The sequence below is a fragment of the Hypanus sabinus genome, chromosome 10 (genome assembly GCF_030144855.1).
Source record: "Hypanus sabinus isolate sHypSab1 chromosome 10, sHypSab1.hap1, whole genome shotgun sequence".
NCBI classification, from domain to species: domain Eukaryota; kingdom Metazoa; phylum Chordata; class Chondrichthyes; order Myliobatiformes; family Dasyatidae; genus Hypanus; species Hypanus sabinus.
In genome coordinates this window covers 158,362,316-158,373,855 of record NC_082715.1, presented here as the reverse complement: position 1 = coordinate 158,373,855, position 11,540 = coordinate 158,362,316, and the positions used below count along the sequence as shown (strand labels likewise).

Below are 11,540 nucleotides of genomic sequence, written 5' to 3'. Positions count from 1 at the left end.
GCAGGCTCGAAGGGCCGAATGGTCTACTTCTGCACCTATTGTGCGGCTGGAACTGAGCAGCTCGGGCATCACCTGTGCTGGGAGCTGGAGTGAGTGTTTTGTGTCGGGACATTGTCAAGACGTCCGCTTCTCATTACTACCAGGGAAGAGGTACAGGAGTCTGAAGACCTGTACCCAATCTTCCCCTCCACTATGAGATTGTGGTAAACCATGTATACCTGTCTGGACATGCCCTCTGCTGACTGCTCCTGTGGCACCTCCCACAGACCCCTGGATAAAGGCTATTGGGGTACTGCTCCCTTTTTGTTGCTAATAAAAGCCTACCGTTCACTTCATGTCTCCGAGAGTTATTGATGGTGCATCAGAGATTTCTGAACGGTCCGGGAACTGCCTCATTATTAACTTTTACAGTATTTTTGTAAGTTAATTCTTACGTCTTGGCCTGTACTGCTGCCTGAAAACAACAAACTTTATGACAAATGAGTCTGATTCCTGCTGGTCTACACTGACAGCCGGGAGGGGAATCTCCCCGGCAGCGGGGCCACCCCCTCTCTCGCCCTTCCGCCCCGCACCCCGGCCGCGGGGCCACCCCCTCTCTCGCCCTTCCGCCCCGCACCCCGGCCGCGGGGCGACCCCCTCTCTCACCCTTCCGCCCCGCACCCCGGCCGCGGGGCGACCCCCTCTCTCGCCCTTCCGCCCCGCACCCCGGCAGCGGGGCCACCCCCTCTCTCGCCCTTCCGCCCCGCACCCCGGCCGCGGGGCCACCCCCTCTCTCGCCCTTCCGCCCCGCTATCCGGCCGCGGGGCGACCCCCTCTCTCGCCCTTCCGCCCCGCTATCCGGCCGCGGGGCCACCCCCTCTCTCGCCCTTCCGCCCCGCTATCCGGCCGCGGGGCGACCCCCTCTCTCGCCCTTCCGCCCCGCACCCCGGCCGCGGGGTCACCCCTTCTCTCGCCCTTCCGCCCCGCTATCCGGCCGCGGGGCGACCCTCTCTCTCGCCCTTCCGCCCCGCTATCCGGCCGCGGGGCCACCCCCTCTCTCGCCCTTCCGCCCCGCACCCCGGCCGCGGGGCGACCCCCTCTCTCGCCCTTCCGCCCCGCTATCCGGCCGCGGGGCCACCCCCTCTCTCGCCCTTCCGCCCCGCTATCCGGCCGCGGGGCCACCCCCTCTCTCGCCCTTCCGCCCCGCTATCCGGCCGCGGGGCCACCCCCTCTCTCGCCCTTCCGCCCCGCTATCCGGCCGCGGGGCCACCCCCTCTCTCGCCCTTCCGCCCCGCTATCCGGCCGCGGGGCCACCCCCTCTCTCGCCCTTCCGCCCCGCTATCCGGCCGCGGGGCCACCCCCTCTCTCGCCCTTCCGCCCCGCTATCCGGCCGCGGGGCCACCCCCTCTCTCGCCCTTCCGCCCCGCTATCCGGCCGCGGGGCCACCCCCTCTCTCGCCCTTCCGCCCCGCTATCCGGCCGCGGGGCCACCCCCTCTCTGCCATCGCCATGCCGTTCCTGGAGCTGGAGACGAACCTGGCAGCCGAGCGCTTCACCGAGGCGCTGGCGGAGCGGCTGTGCCGAGCGGCGGCCGACATCCTCGGCAAGCCACGGGAGGTGAGGTAGGGAGGTAGGGAGGGCTTGTTTCACACCCTTGTCCGGGCGCAAGTACTGCTGCAGGAAATCTGACATTGAACAAGTCGGGCAGGATCTCCCGAAAGAGAAACCAAATTAGCGTTTCAGGTCAAAGATCCTGCATCAAAAAGTCACAAAGGACACTGTATTGTTTAATGCTTCCAGGCAGTGTTCTGGTCAGAACTAGAGAATTAACAGGCTTTCAGAGGAGGGTGAAAGTCTGTTAATATTTGGCTGGTTAACTTTGAACAGGGTAACAGTGGTAGTGCAGCCTCCAGCAGTTCCTACAAAGTACCATAGAAGCGACTTGCCTCTGGAAATGTAAGGTCAGGTCTGCCTGTCGAATGAAGAGGCCTGGTCCGGAGGTAGTTCTGGTGATAGGTGCGTCTTTGATTCATCACTGTGTTCAGTGCTGTCAACCATGTCCAATCTGGTGTTTACAGTACCAACCCAGCAGAAACGAGAGAAAATCTGCGGAAGCTGGAAATCCATGCAGCACACAAAATGTTGGAGGAATTCAGCAGGCCAGGCAGCACCTATGGTGTACAGTCCACGTTTCTGGCCAAGACCTTTCGGCAGGACTGTTTGCAACATGGAGATTACTCGCAGATTAGGAAGGGGCCAAAAGGAGAGATGTGAATCAGGGTCTGACCTGTCTGATATTGTTTCATCTGAAGTGCTATTAAAATGAAAACTTCACACCGGATTAACTGTTTTCCCCCAAGCGGTTAATCTGATCAACCATTTGAGTTAGCCCCCATACCCACCCCAGTACACTGTAAGTATTTTAATACATTTATAAAGCAGTTTATGTTGTAAATACATGCTGGCATTTATGTGTTTGGGCACATTTTATTCCATATCTCTACTTCTAACTTTATTCCTTTTGGGTATGCTCCAGTTCAGCACAGCAAGTTGCTGATACGTGTGTGACGTAGGAAATGGATCAGTGATCTGATGTTGCACTGAGCCCCTTTGCTCTGCAGCAGAGCAGGGAGAGGCTCCGGAGTCAGCTTCATTATCACAGGCAGCTTGTTGGTACAGTATGAGATATAAAAATTACTGTGAGGTGCAAAACTAAATGTTACCGTTACAGAGAAAATGGAATTGCAGGTAAATAATAAGATTCAAAGGCAGGACGAGGTCGATTGTGAGGTCAGAAGTCCATTCTATCGTAATGGAGACCATTCAATTGTCAAATTTATTAAAGTACGTAGGTACATGTACCATGTAATACTTTGCGATTCATTTTCTTGCAGGCAATAAGAGGAAAATAGATAGATAAATCAAATAGAGTTTATGAGAATGAAGACTGACAAACAGGCAGTGTTCCGAAGGAGCAGTTGTTTTACAAAAGCAGGTAGAAGCTGCCCAACAGGAGGGCTGAGAAGAGAGAATGTCTGGGGTAGGTGAGGCAGTGAGAAGTGTAGGCAGGCTCAGTGAAGAGGAAGCTGGCTTCTGGGAAGTGCTGAGGTGGGTCCACACCTCTCTGCAGCTTCTCGTGGTCGCAGGCAGAGCAATTGCCTTACCATATCGGATGCTTTCCCTGGTGCATCTGTAAACGTTGGGGAGGGTCGACGAGGGCATGCTGAATTTCCTTACCCTCCAGGAGTAGAGATACTAGTCAGATTGCTTGGTCCTCGTGTCTACACGGCTGGTCCAGGCCAGGCGACTGGTCATGTTCACACCGGGATCTTGAAGCTCTGAATCATTTTGACCAGCTCCGTTGATGTGAATAGGAGAAGATGCATCACTCCCCCGCCCGAAGTCAATCACCAGCTCTTCTTTGGCGCTGAACGTTGAAGGCAGTTTGTTGCCATGGTAAGATACTTCAAGACTCTCTACCTCTCTATCTTCTCCCTGTACACCGTCTCATTGGAAAGAGTGTGTGGAGTGAGGCAGGAAGAATAACACAACTACATCCAGGAACATTATATAATCTAAGTGGCATTTTTGAGTGAAAGGACAAGAGGCTCTGTCTCTCCCCATGCTGTCAGTGAACGGAGCCCATGATGCCAAGGATCCCAGTCCTTAACTCTTACTGTGCCAGAGCCCATCTAGAGCCCAGGCACCCACCCTTGAGCTGTGGCGGGGGTCAACGCCACAATGAGGCAAGGGCAGTATTGTCTAGAGGGAAAGAAAAAGCAGCTTTTATTTTTGACATTGTCCACTGTTATTTCATTTCTCCTTTTCACATTGAACCTCTCCAGCTGGAATATTAACAGGTTGCCCAGTGCTTCAAAATGAATTAAGCTTTTTCGTAGCCATTAATATTAGTACATTATTTTGTGTATGTGTTCCTAAAAGGAAGTTTTGTTTTTATAGAGAATCAATGTCACCGTGAAGCCAAACGTGATGATGTCAGTTGGAGGGAGCATGGCACCGTGTGCACAGCTGACCGTGTCTGCTATTGGGGTGGTGGGCACTGCCGAGCAAAACAGGGAGCACAGCAGCAAGTTCTTTGACTTCCTCACCAAGGAGCTGGGCTTGACTGCAGACAGGTAAGCACGGCACAGAAACACGACCTGCAGCCCATCTGCTCCCTTCTGAATTCCTCTTCTGCCGAAACCGTAAATCTGAGAGTCATAGAGCACCATGGCACAGAAACAGTGTTATGTAAACACCCGATCGTGCCAGTTTCCGGGGTTTAGACGCTCCGATTCTTCAGAGCACGGTCCCTTTGAAGATTCTGGCCCACTCTGCTAATTGGCAGCCATGCTTTGGTGCCGAGACTTAGATTTTTAAACAGCCTCTGAACTCAGGTTCAGAGTTCAATCCTCAGCTCAACTTTGGTTCATTCTGCGATTGTGTTTGGGATTTCTGTTTAGCTTGGATTCTCATCTAGTCTCATCCGGTTCTCATCTAGCAAGGACCCTGTTCTTGTCTCAGTCTCGAAACTGTGTCTAGATTCTAGTCTCAGATACTCAGCATCTGCTCAGATCTCTCGTCACAAAAAGGTCCAGCAGCCGCAAGGAAAACACCACGTAGACAACATTTGGAGTTTGGGTTTGTGCTCATCTCTGATTGCCTCATTATAGGAAGGATGTGGAAGCTTTAGAGAGGGTGCAGAGGAGATTTACTAGGATTAGAGAGGTTGCAGAGGAGATTGACCAGGATTAGAGAGGTTGCAGAGGAGATTGACCAGGATTAGAGAGGTTGAAGAGGAGATTGACCAGGATTCGAGAGGTTGAAGAGGAGGTTGACCAGGATTCGAGAGGTTGCCTGGATTAGAGAGGTTGCAGAGGAGATTGACCAGGATTAGAGAGGTTGAAGAGGAGATTGACCAGGATTCGAGAGGTTGAAGAGGAGGTTGACCAGGATTCGAGAGGTTGCCTGGATTAGAGAGGTTGCAAAGGAGATTGACCAGGATTAGAGAGGGTGCAGAGGAGATTGACCAGGATTAAAGAGGGTGCAGAGGAGATTGACCAGGATTAAAGAGGGTGCAGAGGAGGTTGACCAGGATTAGAGAGGTTGCAGAGGAGGTTGACCAGGATTAGAGAGGTTGCAGAGGAGGTTGACCAGGATTAGAGAGGTTGCAGAGGAGATTGACCAGGATTAGAGAGGTTGAAGAGGAGATTGACCAGGATTAAAGAGGGTGCAGAGGAGATTGACCAGGATTAAAGAGGGTGCAGAGGAGATTGACCAGGATTTGAGAGGTTGAAGAGGAGATTGACCAGGATTAGAGAGGTTGCAGAGGAGATTGACCAGGATTCGAGAGGGTGCAGAGGAGATTGACCAGGATTCGAGAGGTTGCAGAGGAGATTGACCAGGATTAGGGAGCTGCCTGCATTACTGAGCAGATCTTGTGAGGATAGATTGAGAAACAGTCCTTCCAGGTAATGTGACCCTTCACCTGTGAGTCTGTGTTCGGTCTCCTGTTCTTTGGTGAGACCCGACACAGGCAGGGAGACCACTTTGCCGAGCAATTATGTTCCAGCCATCAGGAAAAGCGGGATCTCCCGGTGGCCACCCATTTGAATTCTACTTTACATCCCCATTCCGACGTGGCTTCGTCTACAATGAGGCCAAACTCAGGTTGGAGGAACAGTAACTTGTATTCCTTCTGATTAGCCTCCATCCTGACAGCATGAACATTGATTTCTTGAACCCCCCCCCCACCCTGCTGCCTTCACCATTCCCCATTGCCATTCCCCCCCCCCACTCTCTATCCCCTTACCTGCTCATCACCTCCTTTCCCCTTCCCTTTCTTCCATGAGATATGAGGTCAGACTAGTCAATAATATAAAGCAGGATACTAAAAGTTTTTCCAGTTACGTAAAGAGTAGGAGGGAGGAGCGTGTTGATATTGGACCACTGGAAAATGATGCTGGTGAGGTAATAATGGGGGACAAGGAAATGACAGATGAACTTAATGGGTACTTTGAATCAGTCTTCACTGTGGAAGACACTAGCTTGTATGCCAGGGGTCCATGAGTGTCAGGGAGCAGGAGTGAGTGCCATTGCTATTACTAAGTGTCAGGCAAACTGAAAGGTCTTACGCTGGATAAGTCACCTGGACCAGATGGACGACATCCCAGAGTCCTGAGAGAGGTTGCTGAAGAGATAACGGATGCATTGGTCATGATCCTTCAAAAATCACTTGATTCTGGCATGGTCCTGGAGAACTGGAAAATTAAGAAGGGAGGAAGACAAAAGAGAGGATATTATACAGCAGTTAGCCTAACCTCAGTGATTGGGAAAATGTTGGAATCCATTAAGGACGAGGTTTCAGGGTACTTGGAGACTAATTAAATGAAATTAAGTCAAAGTCAGCGTGGTTTCTGTGAAGGGAAATCTCGCCTGACAAATCTGTTCGAGTTCTTCGGGGAAGTAACAAGTAGGGAGGACAAAGGAGAGGCAGTGGATGTCATTTACTTGGATTTTCAGAAGTCATTTGATAAGATACCATAGGATTTTATCTTGTTTATCTTAACAAGATAGAATCCTATGGTGTTACAGGAAAGACACAGGCATGGATAGAGGAATGGCTGACAGGCAGGAGGCAGTGAGTGGGGGCCTTTTCTGGTCGGCTGCCGCTGACCAACAGTATTGGGACTTTCCCCATTGTTTGTCAGTGATTTAGATAATGGAATTGATGGCTTTGTAGCAAAGTTTGTGGTTGATATGAAGATAGGTGGTGAGGTAGGTCGTGCTGAGGAAGCACTGCCTTTTGCAGTGGGACTTAGACATTGAAGAGCGACCTTTTAGAACAGAGCTGAAGAGGAATTTTTTAGCTGAAGAGCCAAAGAATCGGTGGGATGCCCTGCCACAGACTGCGGTGGAGGCCATGGTGGAAGCTGATAGATTCCTGATTGGTCGGGGCATCAAGGGATATTTTGAGAGGGCAGCTGTATGGGGTTGAGTGGGTTCTGAGATCAGCCGTGATGAAATGGCGGAGTGGACTCGATGGGCTGAATGGCCTCATTCTGCTCCTGTGCCTTACGATCACTTCACCCCACCCCCTCTCCTGCTTTCACCTATCACCTTGTACTTCCTCCCCTCCACCCACCTCCCTCCTTTTTTGTCAGTCCCGATGAAGGGCCTCGGTCCGAAGTGTCGACTCTTCGCTCTTTTCCTCGATGCTGCCCGGCCTGTCGAGCGCCTCCAGCATTTTGTGTGTTGTTGCTCAGATGTCCTCGTCAGTGTAATGTTGAGGCTTTACAAGGGATCGGTCAGGCTTCACCTGGAGGATTGTCAGCAGATTTGGGCTTCTTAGCCAGGAAATGATGTGCTGGCATTGGAGAGGGTCCTGAGAATGATTGCAAGAATGGAAGGGTATGAAACGTGGGAGGAGCGTTTGACGGCTCTGGGCCTGTTCTCACTGGAGTTTAGAAGAGTCAGTGGGGATCTCATTGAAACTTAGAGAATCTTGAAAGGTCTAGATTGTGAGCATGTGGAGAGGATGTGTCCTATAGTGGGGGAGTCTAGGATCAGAGGGCGCAGGCTCAGAATAGAAGGATGTCCATTTAGAATGGAGATGAGGAGGAATTTATTTGGCCAGAAGGAGGTGATTCTGGAATTCGTTGCCACAGCCGGGTGGATTTGAGGCAGAGGTTGACATATTCTTGCTAAGTCAGGGTATGAGAGGTTATGAGGATAAGGCAGTAGAGTAGGGTTGAGGAGGAAGTGTGAGCAGACTCAATGTGCCTTACACTGCTCCTATTTCTTATGGTCACTCATGAGGCATGATCTCCCACGTTGGTCACTCATGAGGGAGCAGAATCAGCGTCGTCATTGGGCTGCTACTCTCGACCCCAAGCCTGGTGATTGGACTCTGTCACCCGATACTCTGCTGCTGCTTTCAGCCTGAAGGTCGATGGAAGCCATAACCCGACGGCTGAAGCTAGGTGCTTGCCCAGGAGTTGGAGGACTGTCCGTGTGTAGGTGGAGGGAGGAAAGGGGATGATTTTGTTGTGTTCTGTTGTTCTGCTGGGCATTGTGGGCACTGGAGTATGCAGCGCATCCTAGTGCATGTTGGTTCTTAATGGAAAATGTTTCCGTGTTCACGAGATAATTGGCAAATAAATGAGAGTCACTGCTGACCCGTGGCAGATCCTATTGGCCCACTTCGACCACCCATGTGTAATCCGGGTAACACTGCTACAATTCAGCTCCTGTTTATGGGATTGCTTGTCGGACGCTCATCTTTATTTGAATGTCACAACATGTAGGTAGTAGAAGCTTTGGTAATTAAGAATATTGGAAATACCGTTCCAAATTTTATAAAGTTTGAAGAAGCTTTCCGATGTTACCTGGAATAGCCTGCCCACCACGCTTAATTAATCCACCTAGGTTACTTTAAACAGAAATACTCAGATTGTAATTTACTGCTGTTTGAACTTTTGACTTCTGTTTTGCAGGATCCTGATTCGATTTTATCCAGTGGAGAGCTGGCAAATTGGGAAAAATGGTACCGTCATGACCTTCCTGTAGACAAATAATGGACTCAGAACCTTGTGTGTTGGCCTTAATCGCCAGCCATTTGTAAACCTGTTAGGGGGATCATTATTAAACATTTCCATTGATTATATCAAACTGACTGATACTTATTCAGAGGGCCAGGGTGAGAGGTAAAGCGGCAATTGGGTTGTCCAGATGTTCGTAACAAATTTGGTTCAGTGAGTAAACAACATGGGAGATCATGCCTCATGAGTTTTTTGAAGAAAGTCAATGAGGTATATGTAGTCTGTCATATCAGAATTAAACTCCATTTGCCAGAGTAAGATTCTTGAGGATGTTCTGCATGGGATGGAGGAAGAGCTAGCTAATTGGCTTGATGGTAGGAAGCAGAGGCCAGCGGTGGAAGGTTGGTCCATGGGCGTTGTGGTGGGCTCAGTGATTTGGATGAGAATGTACAAGGTGTGTTGTTAGTAAGTTTGTAGACGACACTAGAATAGCTGATAACACAGACAGTGAAGATAGTTATCAGGATTTACTGAGCTATCTTTATCAGCTGGGCAAGTGGGATGTGAAAAGGCAAATGGAGTTTAATTCTGATCAGTGTGGGATGTTGCGTTTTGGGGAGGCAGATGGAGGCAGGACTTTCACAGTGCACGGTAGGGCCCCGGAGATTAGAGGACCTAGGAGCCAATGACACCAGTGTTAGCTGATTCACAGGTGGCTCGGAGTTACCACGTAGGGCACCTGGTTGAGTGGTGCTGGCTCAACATCAGTAAAGCTAAAGAGTTGATTGTTGACCTTTCAAAGGGGAGGTAGTGTGAATATGCACTAGTCCACCCCAGAGGCTTGGCACTGGAGCAAGACAGCAGCTCTCAATTTTTGGGCTCGAACATAACCAGTCCTGGACCCAACACTTGGATGCAATGACAGTGAAGACATAGCAGCATCTTTAGGCCATAGACACAGGAGCAGAATCAGGCCGTCTGGCCCATCTAGTCTGCTTCACCATTCAATCATGGCTGATCCTTTTTCCCTCTCCTCAGCCCCGCTCCCCATCTTTCTCCCCAGAACCTTTGATGCTGTGTCCAATCAAGAACCTATCAAGCTCTGTCTTAAATATTAAAAACCCATTGGCTTGTGGTAAGAAATTCCACAAATTCACCATCCTCTAGCTCAGGGGTATGCAACCACATCCGGCTTGCAAAGGTATTTTGACCGGCCCACGAACAAATACTGGGATACGATGCTTATCCGGCCCGCCAGCGATTTTTCCTTTTCCTGAGTGTTTCACGCGACCACACGGATGGACGTGCATGGCGTCTTGTTTCACTGGCCCCAGGTTCCGTTTTGTTCCAAACCAAACACTGGTATATATGAATGATGGGAAGGCAGACTACCTTATTAATATGTATTAGATACTCTCTGTGCACGCGCGGGTTTTTAGACAGGATAGTTCAAATTGTAAACAAACAGCATCGCTGTGTTTTAACAAAAAATCCACACTAAATATCCAGATATGTGCTACGATGAATAACTCGCGTTTTGAAATAAAATCGAAGAAAAAAGTTCCAATGGCAATGAATACAAAACACAGGAAGGTAGACACTGAGTGCCGACATTTCCAAGACGTGGACACTAGATTACTTCTTCATCGAGCAAGCTGGGAAACCGGTTTGTCTCATTTGCCTAGAATATGGTGCTGTGAAGAAGGGTGCAAGTATCAGGCGACATTACAAGACCCACCACAGTGGAACTTTAACAAGTTTACTGGGCAAGCCAGGAAAGATGAAGTTGAGCGAATGAAGGATAGTTTCAGAAAACAAATTTCATTTTTTGCCATGAAAAGCAGTGAAAATGAAGGAAATACCTGTGCCAGCTACGAACTCTCAAAACGTCTCAAAAAGTGGACACTACATTAGACATTTTTCAAATGGAATTTATTGAGATGCAGTGTGATGACACACTGAGATCGAAATTTCTTTCTGAAGATGTATCAGTGCTTGACTCTTCCGTGTGGGAAGTATCCTAACTTAGTGGACCATGCAAAAACGACAGCATCATTATTTGGCAGCACGAATCTGTGAGAGCCGAGTATTTTCAAAAATGAAGCACACCAAGAACATTTGAGAACAAGATTGACTGATGCCCATCTGGATAACGTCCTGCTCTTGGCATGAACAAGTCTGACACCCAATATTGAGAAGCTTTCAAGCAACAAACAGCATCAAGTTTCACATTGATTTATCGACTGTTTGCATTAAAATTTTCTTCTTTATTATACTTAATTTACCACCATTCAATGTACCATGTTTATATGTTTTATGTTTAAAGATTCTGTATGTCCTTTTAATAGATTCAAAAGTTGCCTTGATTGAAATAAATCGCAACTGACCTGAGTTCTCTGATTACTAATTTGCAACCTTGGTTGGGCACAAATGATTTTCTAGCATGCGTTATTCATTAATTTGAGGCAAAACATAACTAGATGTATTTAAATGGATAATTCCCATATTTCTAGTGTTATATGGCATTTGTCTGGCCCACCGTCTGCTCATTAATACGCGATCTGGCCCACAGAGGCAAAAAGTTTGCCTCTAGCTAAGTTTGCCCTGCTCTAGCTAAAGAAATTTCTCTGCATCTCTGTTTTAAATGGATGCCTCTCTAACCTGAGGCTGTGTCCTCTTGTCCTCGGCTCCCTCACCATGGGAAACGTGCTTTCCACATCTACTCTGTCCAGGCCTTTCAGCATCAGAAAGATTTTAATGAGATTCCCCCCCCCTCCCCCAGTCCTTCTAAATTCCAATGAGTACAGACCCAGAATTATCAAATGTTCCTAGTATGATAACCTTTTCTTTCCCAGACTCATCCTTGTGAACCTCCTGTGGATCCTCTCCAATGCCAGCATATCTTTTCCTAGAGGAGGAGCCCAAAACTCGAGGTGAGGCCTCACCAGCGCCTTCTAAAGCCTCAGCATCACGTCCCTGTTCTTTTATCCAGACCTCTTGAAATGAATGCTGACATTGTATT

The 11,540-nt window shown here is 49.3% G+C and overlaps 1 protein-coding gene across 2 annotated transcripts; it reads left to right on the top strand.

Moving 5' to 3' along the window:
- The first annotated feature begins 354 nt into the window (after nucleotides 1-354).
- Nucleotides 355-10,909, top strand: LOC132401267 (D-dopachrome decarboxylase-A-like). Of its 2 annotated transcripts, none has more exons than XM_059983301.1 (3): nucleotides 355-1,600; nucleotides 3,939-4,114; nucleotides 8,474-10,909. In XM_059983301.1, the coding sequence occupies exons 1-3, from the start codon at nucleotides 473-475 to the stop codon at nucleotides 8,544-8,546; spliced, it is 1,377 nt and encodes a 458-aa protein (XP_059839284.1). In that variant the 5' UTR covers nucleotides 355-472; the 3' UTR covers nucleotides 8,547-10,909. The 2 variants fall into 2 exon arrangements, with proteins under 2 accessions (XP_059839284.1, XP_059839285.1); XM_059983302.1 differs by having other exon boundaries at nucleotides 1,373-1,595.
- The last annotated feature ends 631 nt before the right edge of the window (nucleotides 10,910-11,540 follow it).

Coding starts and splice junctions, on each gene's coding strand:
- LOC132401267 (XM_059983301.1), top strand. CDS start 473: ATGACAAATGAGTCTGATTCCTGCTGGTCTACACTGACAGCCGGGAGG. Junction 1,601..3,938: donor GGCAAGCCACGGGAGGTGAG/GTAGGGAGGTAG, acceptor TTGTTTTTATAG/AGAATCAATGTCACCGTGAA. Junction 4,115..8,473: donor CTGGGCTTGACTGCAGACAG/GTAAGCACGGCA, acceptor TCTGTTTTGCAG/GATCCTGATTCGATTTTATC.